Source organism: Leptonychotes weddellii, chromosome 8 (assembly GCF_054177405.1).
Source record: "Leptonychotes weddellii isolate Sample4059 chromosome 8, ASM5417740v2, whole genome shotgun sequence".
Lineage (NCBI taxonomy): Eukaryota > Metazoa > Chordata > Mammalia > Carnivora > Phocidae > Leptonychotes > Leptonychotes weddellii.
Window position 1 is genome coordinate 2705878 of NC_138376.1, and position 19276 is coordinate 2725153.

Consider the following 19276-nt stretch of genomic DNA (forward strand, 5'->3'; position numbering starts at 1 on the left):
AAAAAAAAAAAAAGAATTGGGCCCACTCCATTCATAGGTTGAAGTCCTAACCCCCTGTATCTCGAACAGCGTCTTGAAAGAGGTTATTAAGGTTAAATGTGGTCATAGATGCGGGTCTTAATCCAGTATGACTGGTGTCTTTACGAGGAGAGGTTAGGACACCGGCAAATGCAGAGGGAAGGTCGTGCGCAGACGGCCATCTACAAGCCAAGGACATGTTAGTTAACAGCAGTCTCTCTATTCAGGCCGAAACCTGGAGAATGGTCGGCTGCCTGCACAGAGCCCGATTTCCCGACTAGCCTCCCTGTGTTGAACTGTGGCGGCCAGGGAGAGCCCCCTGGGCGCGCACCTGCCCCCCACGCTCAGGCCCCTCTACCTGCTCGTCATGCCCTCGGCTCGCTGGTAATTTCATGGTACACCTAAGGCTTCCGCCTCCCTCCTGGACAATTTCAGAGGCTGGAGGGCGGCGCCTGTCCCTAGCCCCTGGCACAGTGCTTGGGACCAAGCCGACGCTCCAAACTTACTTGCGGATCACCTCTGTCCTTGGTTTTATGACTTTCTGCCTGGTGAATCCCGGTGACTCGGGGAGGGGGAGGCGACGCGGCTGGTTTCTCTATGGGGCAACCCGGGGCCCCCCGAGCGCGCTCACCTTGGCCGAGACGCCCCTCCAGCTGCAGAAGGCCTCGTAGGCGGCGCGCACCGCGGCGCGGGTCTCGGGCGCCCCGCAGTCGGCCACCAAGCCCAGCTCGGCGCCGCTGGCCGGGTCGTGCACGGGGAAGGCGGCGGCGGCCGGGAGCCAGCAGCCGTCCACGAAGCGGTCGGTGCGAAGCAGCGCCGCGGACAGGCCCGCCAGGCCCCCGGCAGAGCGGCGGGGCTGCGCCGAGCAGCGGGGCCGCAGGCCGCGCGCGGCGGGCGCCGGCGGGAGGCGCGGGGCCCGGCAGCTCCGCAGCCGCAGACAGGTCGCCATGGCCCCGGAGGCGGCGGCGGCAGGAAGCAGGCAAGCGAGCGCGCGCCCGAGTGCAAGGGTCGGGGCGGCGGGAGGAGCGAGGCGGCGGCGGCGGCGGCGGCGGCGGGGACGCGCCGGGGCCGCGGGGGCGCGGAGCAGCGCCCTCTCCCGCGTCCTTGGCGCCGCCCCTGGTCCTCCGCGGCCCGCCGCTTCGCTCTCCGCCAGACCTGGGAGGGCTGCCGGGAGATGCACCTGCGGGCCTCGCCTTCCCAGCCTCGAGTGCTCCTGTGTAATTACTCCTTAGCTCCCTAGCTGCTGCAGGACAACCGCTCCCCCCGCCGCCCCCGCGATCCATCCCCTCCCCCCACCTGCATCCCCCGCCACTGGAATTGTACGGGGTCCATCGATGCGCTGGTGGTGCCCCAGCCGCCAAGGGCGTGATCCCCGCTCTCCATCGCCACAACTCCCGCGCACTCGGGGTCTAGGCTGGGGGTTCTCTGCGCCGGGCAAGTGTGGCTCCCTGTTCTGCCGCCTGGACGGTTTTCTGGGTGTGTGTTTACCTATTCCCCCCATCATTGGGAGCAGGGGGTCCCCCTGATGTGTCCCAGTGCTTCCAGAGAGAGACCGGTTTGGCCCCAAGCTCAGAATCTGTTGTCGACAAGCTGCGTGTGACCTTCAACAAATCATCCTCAATTCTTCTCTTGCAGCAAGTTCTCTCGTTTGTAGTGAGATAACATAATTAATGGCTTAGCAGAGTTGCTACATTAAATTCAGCACAACGTTCAAAGTCCTAGTAGCTGCCCTAGGACAAGCCACTAGTTAAGATGAAAGTTAGGCCTCCAACTGGTCAGTGGGACCATTTGTCAGAATTGAATCAAGCGAGGTATCATTACAAGTAGACATGAGCCTAAGAATCTGGAAGCAGGAAGGAAGCCTCAACTTGAACGAGGATACAAAGATGAATTTAGCAGGGCAATCTTCCGAATGTGTGGGTTCGAGTGAAGCCCATTTCTACGCATTGATTTAGGAGCACTAGTCTCAGCATATCTCTGCTTCTCCATTCCTACTGCGTTGAGACTCTTGCTGTCTTTTCCGGAGCCTGTGGGCTCTTCCACTTTCTCTGGGACGTTGGGTTCTTATTTGCAAAATGCGGAGGCAGTACCTTTAAATTTTGGCTTTGTTTTTTTGCTGAGTCGGCGTCACTCAGTCCCGAGTGAGTCACATCTAGCAGAAGTGGGAACAGCAGAGTTTAGTGTGTGTGTGTGTGTGTGTGTGTGTGTATTTGCTGTTTCCTCCTGTATTCTACCGGAGGAATTGGGGGAAGAGAGGAGGTCCTGGAGTGGAGACTGCCGCCCGGCGGGTATCCCTGGCGTCTTTCCACCTGCTGCCTGCAGAGGGAGCCCTACTGTTGGCACGACCGTGGCAGGCCTCTCTTGATCCACAGTCAGTCCGCTTAATCTCCGTAAGGTTCTGTTTCGGACAGTACGCCCTCCCTTCTCCATCTGCTCCCCCACTTGCAGTACGGGGGAGATGAGGCCTATGTATAGAGAGCACCTTAGCCAAGGTTCATGGCCTCTGGCCTAAAAGCAGTCAGGAGCAGCGGGGCCCAATGCCCTCAGGATTCGGGGAGAGCTGTGGCTTTCTTTTCTTTGGAGCTTGCAGGTGGCTAAGCTACGGTTACAGAGGAAACTTGACAGAGACCTAAGGGTCTCAACCATCCCATCTTCTCCTATTCTTCTCTTCCATTTGCTCACCTGAGCATGAGTACAGTTTCCTCCCACTCTTTCAGGATCCCCTTTCTTGCTTTTCACTTACAATATGCATAATTTGAGCTGTAAGATTACCACCTTTTCCACGAAGAGCTTCACCGAGTTTTTCCCATGGATTAAGTGCTACAGACCAGATACTTCTTGACAGGTAATATTCTGAGCCTAGCATTTTCTGAATCCTTGTTTCTTGGTCTTAAATCTGTTCCGTATCTCCCGCCCCCAGTGGAATCAGCATCTTTGCTTGGGGTGCAGGGATCTGACCATGCAACAGACTTGAGATAAGCCCCATAAGCCAGAAGCAGATAGACCAGGAGTGCTTGCTCTTGTGTAATCCCATGCAAATGTCAGTATCTGTTGCCAAATACTGAAAGAGAAGCCAGCTCCAGCTGATCGTCATAAAAGCTCTCCCAGCACTTGGGGCTTCAGAGGCTGAGGACTCGGGGGCCCCTGATACAGGTGTGCAAAGGATGCCCTTGTGAGCTGAGGTGGTCCAGCATGTGGACCCCCAGTCTAGACAGGTGAGTCTGTGTCTTTTTTGAAGAAAGCGAAATGGAGACAACTTTGCTAAGGTGACCATACAAATTTCGTGTTAACAAGAAATCTGGAGGACACCTGGATCACAAAGTGGCCATGCTCCCCGCTAAGAGCATTCAAATTTCAGTTGATGGCTTTTTTTTTTTTCCCCCTCTCCCAGATGGAGTTTGTTCGCTGTTCTGGTGAAGTTAAACAGTAGTTAAACAGTTGATCGGGAAGTGTTATTATTTTGAAATGAGGCTTGGTTGCAGTGACCTGCTTAGAGGGAAAGCCGTAGGTCTGGGCCTGGGTTTCAGGACCTGCCGCCGCAGTTCTGAGCACTTCGTGTCACCGAGGAGCAGCGAGTAATGAGGGCATGTCCCTTTGCAGGTTCTGGCCTGGGCTGCTGATCGCACTGGGCTCCGTCTGCCCAGGGGGTTCGCCATGTGGCATCTCCACACACATCGAGATAGGTAAGTGCCTGCACCTTGCCTGGGATTAGGGATGCTAAGTCTGTCAAAGGGTGTTAAGGAAGAGATGTGAAGTCGGTCCCACCTATTGGTAACAAGTTCCCTGGACTGGAGTCAGGTGGGTTCCGTGGAGGGGCGGGCAGGAGGCAAGGGAATGATGGGTGCTTGATGATCGGCCCCTGGCTGTTTCTCTGGGTGGGCAAACAGTGAGGAGCTGGAGACACTCGCGGTTGCCGTGAGGCAGAACTGATAGAATGGGAGAGGAGGAAGATGGGTGGAACTCAGTAGGAGTGAGGAATGTTGTTTTTGTTGTTTTAGATTTCCAAGTATGTGTACAGGGCCACTTGTGGCCATGGAAGTGGGTCCCCTGAGTCAAGTGGTTGGCCCCAGGGACGGCAAGGAAGCGAGGGCGTCTGGCTACTGGCATTAGAGGGGACCGGGACGATGACAGGAGCTGGGGAGGACGGGCTCGGGGGTGAGGGCAGAGTGCCAGATACAGGTGGATTTGGTTCTTGAATGAAGTGTATTTGTAATATTTTTTAACTCATGGAATAGGATTATATTCTACAACAGTTTTCCGATTAAATCTGGGTTTTCTTTTAGATAAAATCAATAATATTTTATAGTCAGGCCACCTGGCCAGAAGGTACCAATCATAACAAGATTACAAATAAAGTGTGTAAGCTTATCAGTGCCAGGTAGACCGAGGTATTTATTGAGTTCTGGTGGACAAGAACCTATGATCCCAGAATTTTGCCTTCTGAAAGGGCACTAGAGGTCACTGAGCTCAGTCCCTGTATTTCACATGCAAGGAAATCGATCTGGAGAATCTCAAAGCTAGCTCATTAGAGGGCTGGCCTAGGATTGCATGTCCTGAGAGCCAGTCCAGTGTTCTTTCCAAATACATTTATTGCTACGAGCAGTCAGGAAACAATAGAAGAGAGAATTAGACCCAGGTTCTAATACCGGCTCAGCTGTAAATGAAGTACGTGAGTCAGAGCAATTCATTTTCTCTGCGTTCCTCTTCTGTAAAGTAAGGAAGCTGAACGTCTCAGTGAATTTGAAAGTATTGTCCAGGTGTAAATTCTTAGAAATTGAAATTGCTAGAACTGTAGGCTGAGAAAGAACAAGTGTAAATGGAAATATTCAAGAATAAGTATAAATGGAGAGTTTTTAATCCTTAGTTTAAACACAGATGAAATATGAAGTTTTAATAAAATCGGATAACTGCTTGCCTTTTTTCAGTAGGTACCAAAGATCCTAATAGATTATACATATATGAATATATGTTTTGTATATATTAATCTATTAATATAACATTAAATATATCAATACATTAACACAATATCAATACATTATATAAAATGTATAATGTATTTAAACACAGATGAAATATGAAGTTTTCATAAAATCGGGTAACTGCTTGCCTTTTTTCAGTAGGTACCAAAGATCCTAATAGATTAAACATATATGAATATATGTTTTGTATATATTAATCTATTAATAATAACATTAAATATATCAATACATTATATAAAATATTAATATTAAATAGAAATATAATAAAATATATTAAATATATGCATACATTGTATTATCTATTATATTTATATATCATAAATATATAAGATATTAAATATATTAATATAAAACTTTGTTTATGTGAACATAATTGAAGACCACTTCTAACCTGCATAGATTTTGAGGAGTCTTATGTGAAAGAAAAAACTCCAACATTTACCAATTATTTAGGATTCTGTAAATCTCTTGGTTCATGTTTTCACTTAATGTAAAGCCTGTTGGAAGGCTGACAGTTCTGTGAGTTAATTAGAACGGGTCTCGTTCGGTGGTTTGGAGCTGTAAATCCCAGCAATCCTGTGTCCAGGTTACTGATGTGGGCTGGGAGCCCGTATCTTACAGTGTTATGCTTAGAGGAGTGGCTGTATTTTTGTATGAATTACAAAACTGGATGTGATTCACAACAGAAGTAAGGTATCCCCTTTGAATGTGACTTCACAAGGCATGTTCGTCTTAGATTCTAGGAAGATTCAGGGTGTGGATGTGTGTGTGTGTGTCCCTGCAAGTGGGTGGAACAGGTAACATGGGATTTTTTTTTTTTTTTGGTCCATCTAATGTGGCCCAACTGATGAAAAAACATTCGAGAGTAATTGATTCAGTCCATGGTTTTGGCCATGTATCCTATTTTCTGCTTAGGGTCATTTATCTCGGTTGGGGGTGGGTGTTGAGGCAAAATAAGATGACATTTCTGTTTACTGAGCTCCTACCGTTTATCAGCCACTGTGCTCATCACATCACATGTATTTTGTGTGACTCTGTGAACACACCTGTAAATGTGGGAATTATTTACTTCTACTTAGGAGGGAACGGAGACCTAGCTTTGCAGGGCCATGGTGCCAGCTAAGCAGAAACTTCAAATCACCATGCAAATTTGATTTGTATTTTTTAGTGATATAACTATCGTATGAATCTTACTATGCCTAATGAAAATGACTAGTGAGTACACACTTAATTTTCATTTCCCCCTTCCTTGACAGTTACAATGACAAAATTATATTTTCCTTTTTTAAAATTTTTTTTATTTTAGTTTTTTAAAGATTATTACAGAGAGTGAGTGCGCGTGCATGCATGAGCAGGCGGAGGGACAGAGGGAGAGGGAAAGAGAGTTTTAAGCAGACTCCATGCTGAGCATGGAGCCTGACTCGGGGCTCGATCCCAGGACCCTGAGATCACAACCTGAGATGAAACCAAGAGTCTACACCCAACCGACTGCATCACCCATATGCCCCAATTTTCCTTTTAAAACGTCTTGAATAAGTTCTGTTTTAGCTACAGTTGATTTAATTGATTTATATATTTCTCTCAGGACACAGAGCTCTGGAGTTTCTCCACCTTCAGGATGGGAGAGTTAACTACAAAGAGGTATAAAGTTTAATATTTCTCTTATTCCTTGTGCATTAACTCTCTTCCATAGGTGCCAAAATAAAGGTCCTAACAGATACTTAGGCAATAATTTTCAGTCCTTTTTGTCTTCATAAAACATTAATATTTGGCGTTACAAAAGGTGTATGTCCCCTCCAGTGCTACTTGAACATAGGTATATAATATATACTTGAATATATATTATGTATACTTACATATTATATATAATTTATACTTGAACATATGCATATTATATATTACATACATTATACAATTAAAATATTTCAATACTATTATATTTTTATATGTATAAAACATATATAATTTATATGTAATGATATATATTATCATTTAAATAGTATCACTGGAATAATCGAATGATGAATCAAAATTTGAAAAATTGAGGAAGAATTAAAATGGTACAGCTTTTTGTTTTTATTTTTTTTATTTTTTATTTTTTTTTAAAGATTTTATTTATTTATTTGAGAGAGAGAGAGTGAGAGAGCACAAGAGGGGGGAGCGGGAGAGGGAGAAGCAGACTCGCCGCTGAGCAGGGAGCCCGATGCGGGACTCGATCCCGGGACTCCAGGATCATGACCTGAGCCGAAGGCAGTCGCTTTAACCAACTGAGCCACCCAGGCGCCCCGAGCTTTTTGTTTTTAAAAAGGTCATGCCTGAGATAAATTTTTCACCTCTTGACTGTGTCATAGAAAAATTGCATCAGCACAAGGAGCAGGAAATGTTTATTCAGAAGTCCGCTCTGAGATGCTTGTCTGATGTCTCCTCCTACTGTATTCTTGGTTAAGACTATCTGATGGCTTTCCTGTACCTATCCTCAAATTGGTCCTATTCTGACCCTATACACTATTTCTGGTTCTAGGCTAAATAATGCTTTGTGCAAAGGTGATTCTTAATACTTTGGATAAGAGCGATTAATATTCCTTGGTGACATCAGAATTGGATCAAATTATTACCATTAAGTTTTGACAGTTCAGTATGGAAAACAGGATGGTGAGATAACTGAAATCCATCCTGTCCTCAAAACCACTTGTAGACATTAGTTTCAACTTTCCGACTTGGCAGTTGAACAGTGTTTGATTATCTTCATTGACCGTGGTGGAAGGTAGCCAAGGATGAGGAGGAGAAGCAAGAACCTGCCTAATTCATCATGCGAACAATCAATCCAGAGTGTGTGCAGAGCGATTTTGTAGTAGAGAGAGTCACGCTTGTATCATTAACTTAATTTGAAACGTGGACCGGACACCGATCCTTCCCCTCCGCATTGGTCCTGATGCAGCTACTGATAGCATCATTGGAAATGACTAAGTGCCCTGAGTGCTTATACTTCACTTTCAATTTACAAGGGTCGGGATATCTCACCTTTTATGATACTGTCAGATCCCCTTTCATGATGTACTTTATATCTCTGTATGTGGGACTTGTTATAGTGTCTCTTTCTTCCTCGTCCACCTGCTCTTTGGGGACTTCTGGACTCGTTGAGGTCTGAATTTTGTTGGTTCTAGGATTATCTTTTGTTACTATATCCAGAGGTGACTGCTCTTTGAAACCTTTGACTTAACACAAAGAGAAAAGTGCATAAAGCTGAGAAAATCAGTGTATGTATTTATAAGAACTGTCAGAAGTAAGCTGACCTCACACTGGTGGTCATTATTGCCCTGATACTTTTTTCCTATTCTTATTTTATTATTAAAGTGTAGTTGATAATGCTACATTACATACGTACAACACAGCGATTCAACAATTCTGCACGTTACTCAGTGCTCACCACGATAAGGGTGGTCACCACCCATCACCATGTGTTACCACAATATTATTCACTGTATCTCACATGCTGTACTTGTTATTTCCCTGACTTACTACTGGAAGCTTGTACCTCTAAATCCCCTTCACCTGTTTTGCTGATCTCCCTACCCTCCACCTTCCCTCTGGCAACCACCAGTTTCTTCTCTGTATTAAAGAAGTCTGTTCATGTATTTCTTAGATTCCATATATAAGTGAAATCATACAGTATTTGTCTTTCTCTGACTTACTTCATTTAGCATAATACCCTCTAGGTCCATCCATGTTGTCAGTCACAAATGCTGAGATTTCATTCTTTTTTATGCCTGAGTAATAGTCGTGTGTGTGTGTGTGTGTGTGTGTGTGTGTAATCACATGTCCTTTATCCATTCACATAGCTATGGACGCCTGGACTGTTTCTATAGTTTGGCTACTGTAAATAATGCTGCAGTAAACATCAGGTGCATATATCTTTTTTAATTAGTGCTCTTGTTTTCTTGGGTAAATACCCAGCAGTGGAATTACTAGATCGTATGGTATTTCTATTTTTAATTTTTTGAGGAACCTCCTTACTGTTTCCCACAGTGCCTGCACCAATTTACATACCCACCAATGGTGCACAAGGGTTCCTTTTTCTCCACATCATGAACACTTCTTGTCTTTTTGATCTAGCCATTCTGACAGGTGTTAAGATGATAATCTCATTGTGGTTTTGATTTGCATTTCCCCACTGATTAGTAATGTTGAGCATTTTTTCATATGTGTATTGGCCATCTGTAGGTGGTCTTTGGAAAAACGTTAAGTCATCTATTTCTTTTTTTTAAAGATTTTATTCATTTATATGACAGAGAGATAGCGAGAGCAAGAACACAAGCAGGGGGAGTGGGAGAGAGAGAAGCAGGCTTCCTGCTGAGCAGGGAGCCCGATGTGAGGCTCCATCCCAGGACCCTGGGATCATAACCTGAGCCGAAGGCAGACGCTTAACGACTGAGCCACCCAGGCACCCCCATCTGTCTATTTCTTCATGAGATTGTTCAGGTGTTGTGTGTGTGTGTGTGCGCGCGCATGCAGTTGTAGAAGTTCTTTATATAGTTTGGATATTAAACTTTTAGAAGTTCTTTATATAGTTTGGATATTAAACTTTTATTAGTGTATCATTTGAAAATATCTTCTTCCATTCAGTAAGTTACTTTGTTCGATTGAGTTGTTTTTTTTTTCTGTGCAAAATCTTACTATTTTGGTATAGTTCCAGTAGTTTATTTTTTTGTTTCTTTTGCCTCAGGAGACATATTAAATATGTTGCTAAGGCCAATGTCCAAGAGATGACTACCTATATTTTCTTCTAGAATTTTTATGGTTTCAGGTCTTACATTTAGTCTTTATTTTATTTTTTGTGTTTGGTTTGAGAAAATGGCCCAGTTTCATTCTTCTGCATGTTGCTGTCCAGTTTTCCCAGCATCATTTCTTGAAGACACTGTCTTTTCCTTGTTGTGTATTATGACTCTCTTGTCACAGACTAATTGACCAAGTGAGGGTTTATTTCTGGGCTCTCTATTCCATTCCATTGATCTATGTGTCTGTTTTTGTGCCAGTACCAAATGTTTTAATTACTACAGCTTTGTAGTATATCTTTGAAATCTGGGATTGTGATACCTCCAGTTTTGTTCTCCTTTCTCAAGATTTCTTTGGCTATTTGGGGTCTTTTGTGATTCCATTACAAATTTTAGGATTGTTTGTTCTAGTTCTGTGAAAAATGACGTTGGTATTTTGACAGGGATTGCATTAATCTGTAGTTTGCTTTGGGTAATATGGACATTTTCACAATATTAATCCTTCCAATCCATGAGCACAGAATATCTTTCATTTGTTTGCATCACATTCAGTTTTCTTTCATCAGTATCTTACGGTTTTCAGGGCATAGGTCTTTTACGTCCTTGATTAAACTATAGATACTTTATTCTTTTTGGTACAATTGTGAATGAGATTGTTTTCTTAATTTTTCTTTTTGCTAGGTTATTGTGAATATATAGAAATGCCTACATGCTAATTTTGTATCCTGCAACTTCACTGAATTCCTTTATTCTAATAGCTTTTTTTTGGTAGTCTTTAGGGTTTTCTATGTATAGTTAAATCATGTCATCTGCAGATGGTGACCATTTTACTTCTTACTAGTTTGGATGCTTTTATTTCTTATCTGATAGCTGCAGCTAGGACTTCCAGTACTCTGTTGAATAAAAGTGGTGGGAGTGGACATCCATGTCTTGTTTCTGACCTTAGGGAGAAAAGCTCTGTTTTTTCCCCATTGAGAATGATGTTAGCTGTGGGTTTTTCATAGAAGGCCTTTACCATGTTGAGGTATGGTTCCTCTAAATTCGCTTTATTGAGAGTTTTTATCACGAACAAATATTATATCAAATCCTTTTTCTAGATCTCTTGAGATGATCATATGGTTTTTATCCTTCTTGTTAATGTGATAGATCACATTGATTTGAGAATATTGAACCACTTTTGAATCCCAGGAATAAATCCCACTTGATCATGGTGAATGGTCCTTTTAACATACTATTGAATTTGGTTTGGTAATATGTGTTGAAGATGTTTGCATCTGTGTTCATCAAGGATATTGGCCCAAGGTAAAGCTGGCCTTGCCTTCCTCTTCTCTTTTTTGGAATAGTTTGAGAAGAATAGGTATGAATTCTTCTTTAAATGTTAGGTAGAGTTCACCTGTGAAGCCATCTGGTTCTGGACTTTTGTTGGGGAGTTTTTTGATTACAGATTTAATTTTGTTACTAATAATTGGTCTGTTCAAATTTTCTATTTCTTCTTGATTCAGTTTTGGCAGATTGTATGTTTCTAGGAATTTATCCATCTCTTCTAGGTTCTCCAATTTGTTACATAATTTTTCATAGTATTCTTTTATAATTCTTTGTATTTCTGTGGTGTTGGTGGTTATTTCTCCATTTCTGATTTTATTTATTACTTGCTCTTTCTTGAGGAGTCTGGCTGGCTAAAGGTTTATCAATTGTGTTTATCTTCTCAAAGAACTAGCTCTTCGTTTCACTGATACATATTTTTTTCATTTATTTCCACTCTAAACTTTTATCTTCCTTCTACTAACTTTGGGGTTTGTTTTTCTTTTTCTAGTTCCTTTGGGTATAAGGTTTGATTGCTGTTTTGGGATTTTTCTTGTTTCGTGTAATAGGACTGTACTGCTATAAACTTCCTTCCTAGAACTGTTTCTGCTTTATCCCAAAGATTTTTTTTTTAAAGTGGGTTCCATGCCCAGCATGGGGCTTAAACTCATGACCCTGAGATCTAAGTCACGACGTGCTCTACCAACCAAGCCAGCCAGGTGCCACACAAATATTTTCAGTCATTGTGTTTCCATTTTTGTTTGTCTTCATGTATTGTTTCATTTCCTTGGATTTCTTCATTGACCCATCCATTTTCACTAGCATGGTGTTCAGCATGCATGTGTTTTTTTCCCTAGTTTTTTTTTTCTTAATAATTGATTTCTAGTTTCATACTGTGATGATTGGACTCATTATATATATATTTACTTTCTATAAAAATAAACAGAATGTGGTATTTTAACCATGAAATCCTAGCAATGGTAGTTAATTTGGTTGGTTTCAGTCCTCTCTGCCCTACTTCCTCCTGCCTGCCTCCAGAAGAGATTTCTTCTTTTCTGATTAGAAAACTGAGAGATGCACACTGTAAAACATTCTGAGACAACCAGTGTTGACACTTGGCTTTATATCATTCTCAGCATTATTTTTTAATTTATTAGTACCTTCTTCCCCCCCAAATTACACTCTACACACTATGCAACTTGCTATTTTTCATTTAATATATCGGTGATAACTTCCCATGTCAAAAGAAATCTTGAGAATCATTTAGGACAATTACATATTTTTCTATTACCATAATGTACCATAATTTATTCAACCAATTCTATATTTTAACTTTTTTATTTGGAAGTAATTAAATACCAATAGAAAAGCCGGACAATTAGGCCAATCCCTATATGCCCTTTACCATATTCCTGTAGATCCTCAATTGTTGGCGTATTTGCCCTTTTATCCTATCTGTTGTCCCCCAAGGAAAGGAGGTAGAAAAGGACCGAAGGTTTTTATTCAGGGGAGCACAGATTCCAGAGTAACCAGAAAAGTGTCCCACTCGTGCAGGGAAAGCAAGGGGGCTTTTATGAGAAAGAAGGAAGAAGTAATTACAGGATTTACATAAAGCAGAGAAGAAAAAAAAAAACCCTGCTGTATTGGTGCTGACCAGTCGAACCGCTTGTGATGACTATCTTATTGATTACTGGTGCTATCAAGTGAAAGTCCCTGCTTTGTATTTATTGACTTTACTGTTGTCCTCTGACCTGAATGCGTGTGGCTCTGTTGAAATGTTAGGAACAACCGCTTGTCAAACAGTTGCTGCTTCCAGCCCAGTTTAGGAGCTCGTTAGTTGGAAAGGAAAATGGAATCCCTCATGTCCAGAGATTTCATGCAATTCCACACTACCTATACATACTGATTTCTTTTCTCCTGAACCGTTCTAGTGAATTGCTGGCGTGATGCCCATTATCCTTTAACACATCATTGTGTATTTCCAAAAAACAAGGACACTCCTATGGAACCACAGCACAGTTACCACAGTCAGGAAATCAACATTGAATAACACTTTCACCCCGTCCTCAGGCTTCATTCAAATCTCTCCACTTGTCTCAATAATCTTCTTTATGGTTCCAGGACCAGTCCAGGACCATGTGATCTAGAACAGTTCCTTAGGCCTTCCTTGTCTTTAATGACCTTGATATCTTGGAAAGGGCACAGTCCAATAACTGTAGAATGTACCTTAGTTTGATTTCGTCTGCTAGTTTCTCATGATAGATCCCCTTGCAGGTTATCTTTTTCTTTTTTTTAAGATTTTATTTATTTGAGAGAGAGAGAGCTTGTGGGTGCACACAGGGGTGGGAGGAGAGGGGCAGAGGGAGAAGGAGAAGCAGGCTCCCGTCTGAGCAGGGAGCCTGATTCGGGACTCGATCCCAGGACCCTGGGATCATGACCTGAGCCGAAGGCAGACGCTTAACGACTGAGCCACCCAGGCGCCCCGTGCAGGTTATCTTTTGACAGAAATACCACACAGAACACAGAATCGATGCTGTATTCTCATCGCATCATACCAGAAGACTCCCAATGTCAAGTGTACTGTTTCTGGTGATGTTAACTTCCATTTCAGTGATTATATTGTCATTTCTAAAATTTTCATTGGGTGGTTCTTTATATATTCCTTTCCTGAGACTATTTTGGTGGTGGTGGTTGGAGAGCGGTGGTTGTTTGAAGTATGTTTGTAATTGAAGCATTTTTGTGATGGCTGCTTTAAAATATTTTGTCAGATAATTCTAAAATGTCTACCATTTCATTTGGCCTCTATTAGTTATCTCTTTTTATTCCTTTTGAGATTCCTGGTTCTTGGTGTGATGAGTGCTCTTGGATTGAAACCTGGACATTTTAGGTATTAGGTTATGAGACTCTGGATCTTACTGAAACCTTTTCTTTTAGCTGACTTCTTCTGACACCATTTTGGGAGGGGAACAGAATGGGGAGGGTCACCACCTCCTAACTCTCCTAACTGCCAACTATGGGTAGAAGTCAAGATTCCCCCGAGCCTCCACGGATGCCTCTCCGGCTGGGAGGGGTAGAAGTGCCTAATTATTGCTCCTCACTGTGGCCTCTACGGATGCTGCGGCGTGTCTCCTTGTGGTGGTGGACATCCTGCTCTTCCCTGGGCCTCTTCTGATCCCACCCAGTGGGGATGAGGAGAGGCGCCATGTTACTGCAGTTGGGACTGGATGTCTCGGCTCTGCCCATGGTCTCCACTGACACTGAGGGGTAGGGATCAGGGACAAATGAAAGTCCTGGTGAGGGTGGGGCCACAGTTTTTTTCTGTGATGTTTGGCTAGAGTAGAAAGGCTATTGTCAAAAAGTTTTCTGTCTTTGCCAGGCCGCCCATTTCCTGGTCTTACTTACGGTTAGAGAAAGCAGGCTTTCTTTGTGGCTTTTGTGTGTTTGGCTTATGCCCATTAGAGGTTCTGGGTTGGCAGGCTTTCGTGGTATCCAGTTTGGGACCTATGAGGTACAGAGAAAGCCCAGAGAATTCACCACAGTGTCGTCTTCCGGTCCTGAGCTCCCCAGCCACCTGCATACTTACCTCCACCTTGCAGGGGCTTCTTACGCTCATTTTGTGTACAATGCCCAGGGGGCTTAGTACGTTTATTCCATCTTCCTGGGAGCAGAAGTCCTAGTGATGATAATTTTTATCACCTGGTTGAGATGACATCTTCACATTTTTACACTGGAAAGTTAGTAAGTATTTTCTACTTTTTAATTAGCAAGTAAATATTTTGTGGAGAGAGATACTGAGGTAATGTAAATACCCTGTTTCTCATCAAAGTTTTACCCACTAGTTGTATCATCTATTGATAATTCTTGCCTGAAGTAATTATGATGGTTGCCAAACTGTTTATCTGATTCCATCACTCTTTCTACGTTTCTTGGCATTCTACTGTTAAATAGAGCCTTTCCTTCTTCCCCATTTCATATATTTACTTATATCCATATACATTCTATTTAATGGTTTATATTACATTCTCATCATTTATCTTGATGCTTACATTGTCCCAGATTCTGCCTCAAGTTGCTTTTGTGTTCATCTGCCTGTTTATTTAAAACCAGGAGTTCACACAAGAATATCTCCAATTATGATCCATCACCAGAGAATTCGTTCTAGCGTTCTCTGTGTCCGTATCTGCGACTCCTTTCTCCAACAGTGAGAAGCCTGGTCATCATTCTCAATATGTATTCTTCGTGCCCAGTCTCCTTGTTTGTGACCAGTTTCCCGACCTTTTTTGGCAAACCCTTCAGCTGTGGCACTGCTAGCTGAGTCCTGGCCCAGAAACAAAGGAAAAAAACAAAATGAAACAGGAATGATCTCTATGATGGAGGAAGGATTAATATCCTCGGTTGCTTGTGTATTTCATTGAAATTTCTTTTTTTAAAAAAGATTTATTTATTTAGGAGAGCGTGCACGCACAAGCAGGGGGAGCTGCAGAGGGAGAGGGAGAAGCATACTCCCCACTGAGCAGGGAGCCCGATTCGGGGCTCGATCCCAGGACCCTGAGATCGTGACCTGAGGGGAACGCCAGTGCTTTACCGACTGAGCCCCTCATTGAAATTTCTTAATAAGTATCTTCAGATTTGGAAACAAGATTCACTTTTAGGACCCGTTTTTAATTTTTTCATTTTTTGCTCATTTGGTAGGTGGGAAAATGTTTTGTTATAGGCTTAATTGGCATTTTAATTAATTAATGAGGTTAAATACACTTCCAAGTGTTTATCAACTATTTCTATTACATCTTCCGTGAATCACTTACGTGTTTTGCACATTTCTCCATCAGGATATTTATCCTGACGTGGAAGAATGGCTTCTTAAAGATACCAGCCCCGTCATGTGTCAAATGATTCTCATGGTTATTTTTCTCTTCAGTTTGCTTCCGGTGCTCTTTACTGTGCAGAATGCTCCAGTGTTTGTGTTGTTGAGTGCACTGTTCTGTTCTTCTATGGTCTCTGCCTGTATGCTTTGCTTAGAAAAATCATTTCCCGTCTGAGATGATGCAGTTATCCCCTCCAATTTTGTCCTGCTAATTTTGTGGCTTCCGTTTTGCCTTTAACTCTTTAATTCATCTTGTATATATTTTGGCGTAAAGCACATGAGGGGCTCTAGGAGCCTCTTGTTGGTCAATGTTAATTTCCAGTCCACGTCATGAAGGCCACGCTGGATCCCCTGCAAGAATGGAACCCTCACTGCCCCGGGCCAACGCCACCGGTTGATTACTTCACCCTTCATTCATCCCCATTGTATGTTGTGTATACTTGAGTCTGTGTCTTGCTCTTTATTCTGTTTCATTGATCTCTCTTGATTCCAGTATCCTGCTCTTTTTATTTCCATAGCTTAAAAATACATTTTTATATCTGAAGTTTGCATCCTCTGCCTGTACTTATTCCCCCACCAGCAGCTTCCTCTTTTGCTGACACATCTACTTTTCAAAGTTTACTTCAGAATTTTTTAATGTTAAATAACAGCATCTCCCTCACCTAGAGATGCAGATTCAACAAGTCTTACTCATATAAAGTGACCAAGACCATGGCTAACAAGGTAAATATTCAATAAAGTTATATTATTTTTAAGTGACAAAAGTCCAACTGGCAAGCTATCTTTAGAGAAAAAGGAGATGTCATTGGCTCACATAACTGATAGTGCTTGGAGCAGAGCTGCATGCCGAGGTCTAGGTGGTGGTCTCTCTCCATGTGGAGGACCATGCAGAACTCAGCCTTCAGGCTGAAAATCCCCAAGGGACAACAAGAGGTTGTCTTCCACATAGCTCTCCATGAGGAGTCTCAGGGAAGGTTCTAACTGAGCTAGCTTTGATCAAACGTGCATCTTTGAGCCAAATACCCTGGTAGCAGTGGGGATTAGTAAGTCCTTATGGATAAATTAAAAAGTTTAAGGGTGGGGCGCCTGGGTGGCTCAGTTGGTTGGGCGTCTGCCTTTGGCTCAGGTCACGATCTCAGGATCCTGGGAATCGAGCCCCACATGGGGCTCCCTGCTCAGCGGAGAGCCTGCTTCTCCCTCCCCTCCCTCTGCCTCTCCCACCTGCTCATGCACGCTCTCCCTCTCTAATACACACACACACACACACACACACAAACACACATGCGCTCTCTCAAATAAAAACTTAAAGCTTAGGGGGTGCGTGGCTGGCTCAGTTGGAAGAACATGTAACTCTTAATCTCAGGGTTGTGAGTTTGAGCCCCAGGTTGGGGGGTGGGTAGAGATTACTTAAATACTTAAAAAAAAAAGTTTAGCCCACCAAACTTTCACTTTGGCAATCAGAGTTCATCTGCAGATCCTGGAAACCCCTCTGGCTAGCTTATGCTGAGCTCCCCCCAGAACTGGGGAACTGGGTGCTGACGAACTCTGAGCTCTGGAAGAGCAGGCTCTGGGCTGAGCATCCATGAAGGGCGCCGAGGACCACACACAGAACTGGCCTGTGGGGCCTCCTGTGCTGAGTCAGACGGCCACGGCCCCGCGGCTGGCTCCGGATCCGACGGCCGCCTACACAGTCTGGGAAGTAAGCAGCCATCACCTTGGCTGTCGGCTCCGGGATGCTCTGTCCCTGCCGTGCTCCTTACTAGCAAAATGGGTGCTCTGTCCTGTGGCCACCTGGGTCCCTGGCTACCTCTGTGGCAAAGCCAGCATGTGCCTGCTAGCTGAAGGAGCAGAGGGTGAGAGGGGCTCTGCGTGGAGTCTGGGAAATGGTACTGCCAACAGCGAGCCCACCTCAAGGGGGTGAGAATGGAATGGAGTGAGCCAGTCAATGGAGCAGAACATTGAAGTATAATTTTTTTTTTTTGGCAGAAAGATTTTATTTGAGAGACAGATGGGGGTGGGCGTGAGAGGGGACAAGTAGGGGGAGGGGAAAAGGGAGAGAGAGAATCAGGCTCCCTGCTCAGCAAGGGAGGGCTCCATCCCAGGACCCTGGGATCATGACCTGAGCCAAAGGCAGATGCTTAACCGACTGAGCCACCCAGGCACGCTGAAATATGTTCTTCTACCATAATTTTAAAAGGGAAAGGATTTTTTAACCTCCCCCAAAAGCCCAAAAGGCATCATCTGAATCTAAAGTACACGTAGCAACTATAAACTTGTATATAAATAGATCTCTCTCTCTCTCTTTCTCTCTCTCTCTCTCTCTCTCTAGTTGATCCTTGAACCAACACTGGGATAGGGGGCACTGATCCCCAGGCAGTCAAAACTCCGTATCTAACTTTCGACTCCCCCCAAACTTAACTACCAGCCTACTGTTGACCACAAGCATTACTGATGAGTCAATTTACACTTATTTTGTAGGTTATATGTATTATATCCTGTATTCTTCTAATAAAGCAGCTAAAGAAAATGTTAATGAGAAAATGCAATAAGGAAAATACACTTCTAGTACTCTACTATATCTAGTGAGGAGTCTGCATCTGAGTGGATCCGGGTGGTTCAAATCTGCGTTCAAGGGTCAGTGGTGTAACTGTTTTTTTGTTTTTTTTTTAAAGATTTTATTTGACAGAGAGAGACAGCGAGAGAGGGAACACAAGCAGGGGGAGTGGGAGAGGGAGAAGCAGGTTTCCCGCGGAGCAGGGAGCCTGATGCGGGACTCGATCCCAGGACCCCGGGATCATGACCCGAGCCGAAGGCAGACGCTTAACGACTGAGCCACCCAGGCGCCCCAGTGGTGTAACTGTTTATGGGCATACATCGTGTGTATGTGTGTATGTTATATGTATATATGTTTGTATTTCTCTCATTGCACTGATTTTTCACCGGATCATTGAAAATCTTACCACGGACCCTTCGGTGAACTAGCCTTGGGGGGACATCCTGCTCTTTTGGTGGACAGAGAAACCAAAGGAGGTGAAATGAAATGAGTGGTTTGCTACTTGATCAGCCTGTGTTTGCTAGGAGAACCTGAGGTTCTCTGTTGTAGGGCGTCATCTTGGATTATGCCCGAGATTTTAGTATGTACTTTTTTTTTTTTTAAAGATTTTATTTATTTATTTGACAGAGAGAGACACATTGAGAGAAGAGCACAGGCAGGGGGAGTGGAGGGGGGAGAGGCAGGCTTCCCGCTGAGCGGGGAGCCCGATGCGGGGCTCGATCCCAGGACCCTGGGACCATGACCTGAGCCGAAGGCAGACGCTTAACGACTGAGCCACCCAGGCGCC

The 19276-nt window shown here is 43.8% G+C and overlaps 2 protein-coding genes across 4 annotated transcripts in view; one reads left to right on the top strand and one right to left on the bottom strand.

The window, feature by feature from the left end:
• ALDH5A1 (aldehyde dehydrogenase 5 family member A1) overlaps positions 1–982 on the bottom strand; it is a 6053-nt gene extending 5071 nt beyond the window's left edge. Inside the window, exon 1 of the mRNA XM_081827525.1 lies at positions 626–982. Coding sequence (XP_081683651.1) covers positions 626–967 — 342 coding nt within the window. The 5' untranslated portion in view covers positions 968–982. The remainder of the gene's footprint in view (positions 1–625) is intronic.
• A 2144-nt stretch (positions 983–3126) lies between these two features.
• GPLD1 (glycosylphosphatidylinositol specific phospholipase D1) overlaps positions 3127–19276 on the top strand; it is a 55325-nt gene continuing 39175 nt past the window's right edge. For 2 of the 3 annotated variants that reach the window (XM_081827602.1, XM_081827603.1), the window contains exons 1-3: positions 3127–3233; positions 3619–3701; positions 6583–6638. In XM_081827602.1, coding sequence (XP_081683728.1) covers positions 3211–3233; positions 3619–3701; positions 6583–6638 — 162 coding nt within the window. In that variant the 5' untranslated portion in view covers positions 3127–3210. Of the gene's footprint in view, positions 3234–3604; positions 3702–6582; positions 6639–19276 lie in introns of those variants that run through there. The other variant, XM_006739309.3, reaches the window with a different exon arrangement.